A 4,613-nucleotide genomic window follows, 5' to 3' on the forward strand; every position below is an offset into this window, starting at 1 on the left:
CTACCCCACACACTGTGGGGGGCTGGGGAGATGGGGGCTGTGGGTTGGAAGCAAGAGGCACAAGCAGGGCCAGGGGGCAGTTTTCTACTTAAACTATTTACTGGGTCAGGACTGGCCATCAATTTTTACAAATGGCTCCTGGTACAAAAAAAGGTTGAGAACCACTGCTTTGGAGGATCCTCTCTATCCCCACCCAAGTTGCCTCTGGGTGTTTCAGATAGCTCTCTCCTTATTGCCCTCTACTACTTCTATACTTTCATTTCTTTTGCAAAACACTCAATTCAGCTACAAGAAGACCCGTCTCAGCTCCACACCACTCTCCTGACCAAAAAAGTCTTAATATGTGTGACATTTGTTTGCAGAGGTCAAGCCATCAGCTTGACCTAGGATGGATAAAATCAACTATTTTAAAAATATATATACACATAACAAAATGTCAGTTTTTATTTCATCATATTTTTTATTTGTTTTAAGATTTAAAAAAAAAAAAAACCAAACCAACAACCTATATATAGTTTTAATTTACCATATGTTAGAACTCAAAGATATTATCATGGAATAGGGATTAAAGCTTCTAATTATATACTATTTGAGATAATATATTCATGTAACCTTTTTAGAAAAGTTTTATAAATAGGTCAGAAAAAGCCATGGACTACATTAGGGAGCCAATCTTATGGGGTTTCCAGAGGCTCTTCTATGGATTCGTAAAGATTAAAGAAAACCACTCTAACCAAGGGGCTCCATGCTCAGTTTAAAAGATCCTATTAAGCATCTCTGTGAAGCTTAGTTTCAGTTCTCAAATTGTGGATTTGTCTCTCCAGAAATAACATTCTTGTTAACAGCAGTATATGGAGATGAGACATAACAGACCTGATTATTACCTACCCACCAGCCCTATTGTCTCTCTGCAAGGAGGGAGGGGCGGTAGAAAGAGAGAAACATTTTGAGCAGACTATTCCAGAAGTTTTGAGGGATAAGTTTGAGTATAGCCTCTCTACTGATTTGAGATCTAGTGAGGGAATGGTATGGTAGATGGGAAAACTTTCATGGCAGCAGGCTTGCCAGGCCATAAGAGACCCTGTTTCTGAATATTTTGATGAAGGTTATATCAAACAACAAGAATGCACTTTGTAGAAAATAATAATTACATCAAGGCTTACTGACAAGCAATTTACAATCAAATCCAACATGGCTTGACCCATCTTCAAAGTGTTCAAATGGGGCTCTTAATCCTTTATTCTGCCACCCTCTTCCATTACTGGAAATCTCAATCACTGTGGACATCTTCTCTGTGCTGCTTGTCCTCTGAGAATCATCTTTGGGGAGGAACACACTCTCTAGCTCTTCACATTCAGACCATGTTTAAGTCTTGCAGATAGATTCCTTCTGCATAACCTATTCATCTGCACAGCTAAAACTGGTCTGCGTACTCATCTTGTATGTCCATAATTGCAACAACTTTCTCCGACCTTGATGACAATGCAATCCCAAAAAATTATTTTCCAGCCCAATTATGTCACCCCTTAATAGGCTCCTCCTCCTTTACCACAAACTTAACTACTCACCTTCACTCTGAAGGCCCTCTGCAGCCCATCCCCCAATCATGCTTCACTGACAGAGCACTTGATTCCTGTTAGCCATCATCCCAAGCTGTTAGCCTCTATTGTCCACTTGCTAAATTCTTAAAGCAGCATTCCACATCTAGGCTGCCACTCACACTTGAAGGGGCTCCTCTAAAACACCTGCAAAAATAGCTCCTGATGCTCCAAAACCACTGATTACCTTGCTGAATAACATTCCATAACTCCCTTGGCTTACACTCTCCCACCTATATCCACCACTTCTCTTACAGGGAGATAGAATAATACAAATATGACTAGAAGGATACTCAACTTCCTGCAAGCATCTCTGGTCAGAAAGAAAGCTCTTTGGGGCAGAAACTGACATTTTTACAGCATTTATCCATTATAGGCCCTGAAGTAACTGACCTCCAGGTGTTGTTCCAAGTAATTTAATATCTGGTTAAATCTGCCTTTCTGAAGTTGGATGTGCAACTCATCCTTGCCAACAAATGTATTTTATGCAAATATATTTTATGCTCTCAAGACATGGAATGGCTGCCATTTTTATGATAGTGAGAAGCTGGGCAAGACTTGTCCATACATTTTAAGAACAAATTAAATGCAATGTTTAGAGAATAGCAAGGGAAGTGTTATTTTCTAATCCAGCCTTCTAATCCTACAGCAGGCAGCCCAGAAAAGGAAACCTGCTCTACCAGGATGCTCTGTCTTACGTCAACAATCACCACCTGGAGGCATCAAAAATGGACTGCAATTAAAACATCACCATATTTCATTAATGCGAAAAGGGATAATTGTAGTCCAAGTACCAAACCTCTAACTCAGCGGTTCTCAGCCTTGTTAGATTTGAGGCACCCTTCTTTCTACTTAAGGCACCTCTTGGAAAATGTCAGCTTGTAACTTTCACTCTTTTTTGACTACAGAAAAATAATGGAGAAATTCCTCTCTTGCAAAGAAGTAAAAGACCAAAACAAGTCAGAAGGCTATTGACACTATTAATTCATAGCTGAAATCTGTGGGCTTACCTTGTGAATCATGTTTGCATGCCTAATATTGCATGGCACACCTCATGCCACTTGAGAGGATCTCAAAGCACTGCTCTATCTTATTCTCGGAAAATTCTGGCAACAGACATCAGCCGCCACCACCACCACCAAGCCTACCAGTAAACATGCATATCCACCTGCTGTTAAAGCTTTTGAGCAACTCCACTCCAGCAGCTAGATCACCAAAGTGCAAAATGCACTGCGAGATGGTATGTTCCCAGTTACCAGACGCATCACTTCCCTTTGCAGAAGTTCTGTAAGCTGCCAGCAGGAAGGAAGCCTCTCACACCACAGAGAAAGTTTGAGCACCAAAAAAGCTCAAATTTTTTGTAAGCAGAACTCGAGTTCTGTTTGCCAAAACTCTCTAATGTAGACTAGAGTCAACTTGATAAATCACTCAAGTTTACATCAGAAGGTTTGTATATTCTACAATGTATTGCAATTATAGGCTTGTCTACAGCATCTCCATACTAAGTTGTGATCTCACCCACTTGGTCTAGCTCTTCCTGTACCAAGCCCCAGACATGACCATGAGCAAATAGAGTTAAAACAGCCCAAGACAGAGCCTAAAACCAATGGTGGGGTGCACACTACAAGGTCCCTCTAGGCTGGCTATATCACCCCATTTTAGGTATTTAATATGTACTGAGAGAGGAGAGGGTGGGGTGCACTTCCCAAAAGCACTTCTGGGCTCAGCACGGAGCCAGATATACAAGCCCACAGAAAAATGAAAGCAAGCATTATCAAGACTTTCAGGAAATTAACTTCTCTCCTTGCCCCAGCCCTCTATGGCATATCAACTATTTCTTATTCTTGAACACAAGATTGGAGAATCTTTTTGTAAGCAAGATCCCAGCAAAAAGAGCCAACAAAACCTAGATAACCCCAAAATACTACAAGCAGTGCCTAAAGCCATTTGCAGAAGTTTCCATAGCATCAGATGAAGATTTCAAAGAAGTGCAGACTCTGGTGCACACAGATCAACAGGTTGACATCCCAACTTCTCCATGGGCAACTTCTCCATGGGCATCCCAAACACTGCTGATCTCAAAGTGTTTCACAAGCACTAACCAAGTCCCTGACTCATTTGTCAGTCTGATGCTCAATTGCTGCATTTAGCAACCAGGTGGAAATAGATGTCACCTTTGGGCCACCGTAACTTTTTACAGTGGCACAAAGGATGAGCAAACAGACACCCTTGTTGTGCCACAGGTGTGGCTCTGGGAAAGGTGGGATCAATTTGTTACAATTTAGCAGCAGTTTGCTTTATGGTGCAAGAGTGTGGACAGCCCCGAGCTACCTGCACTCTCCAGCTACCCCAGACAGGCACCGAGGGACCTGATGCTGCTTACCCCAGGAATTCCCAATGAGGACCAGGCCCCTCAAGCCCTAGGAGCACCTGCTTTGCTTCCCCTCTGGGGATCTCAGGGGACACATCTCCAAAAGCAAGATGGAAAGTTGCCCTGGGATCTCCAGGACGTGCCTCTGCAAGTACAGAAGCCCCAGCTTGCCCTACCTACAGAGACTCCCCAAGAAGATCGCAGGGCCAGAGGGGCCTGACCCCACGTGGGAACAGGACCTGCCGTCCAGCCCTGGGAGAAGGCAACAACAGCTGTCCTGCTGCATCAGTGGGTGAGGACAAGGGTCGACAAGCAGATTTGCTGCTGGGAAAGACGCAGCCGGCACAGCTCAGTCCCTTCTTCCCTCACGTGCTTCCAACTTAAGCCTCCACTTCCCCCAGGGCAGGAAGGAGACGGCGCCCCCAGCACAGCACAGCCCTGCCCCGCTACAGCACCCTCCCTGCCCAGACGGACCCCTGCTCCGCGGCTCCGGCGCCCTGCGCTCCCTCCCAAGACTCCCAGGAGCTCGCCCAGGTCTCCGCCTGCCCCCCGGGCCCGGGCTGCCCGAGCTCCCCCCGCGGGGGCTCCCGCCGCGCTCACCGCCTCTTGGGGATGGTGGCGGGGCCCGGGAGCTCCGTGGCGCC

The 4,613-nt window shown here is 45.1% G+C and overlaps 1 protein-coding gene across 1 annotated transcript in view; it reads right to left on the reverse strand.

Annotated features, from left to right (window-relative positions):
* The window catches only part of AGPS (alkylglycerone phosphate synthase), a 146,307-nt gene that overhangs the window by 123,074 nt on the left and 18,620 nt on the right, over positions 1 to 4,613 (reverse strand). The window contains exon 3 of the mRNA XM_014525000.2: positions 4,570 to 4,613. Coding sequence (XP_014380486.1) covers positions 4,570 to 4,613 — 44 coding nt within the window. The remainder of the gene's footprint in view (positions 1 to 4,569) is intronic.

The sequence above is a fragment of the Alligator sinensis genome, unplaced genomic scaffold, assembly GCF_000455745.1.
Source record: "Alligator sinensis unplaced genomic scaffold, ASM45574v1 scaffold173_2, whole genome shotgun sequence".
In the NCBI taxonomy this organism is placed as follows: domain Eukaryota; kingdom Metazoa; phylum Chordata; order Crocodylia; family Alligatoridae; genus Alligator; species Alligator sinensis.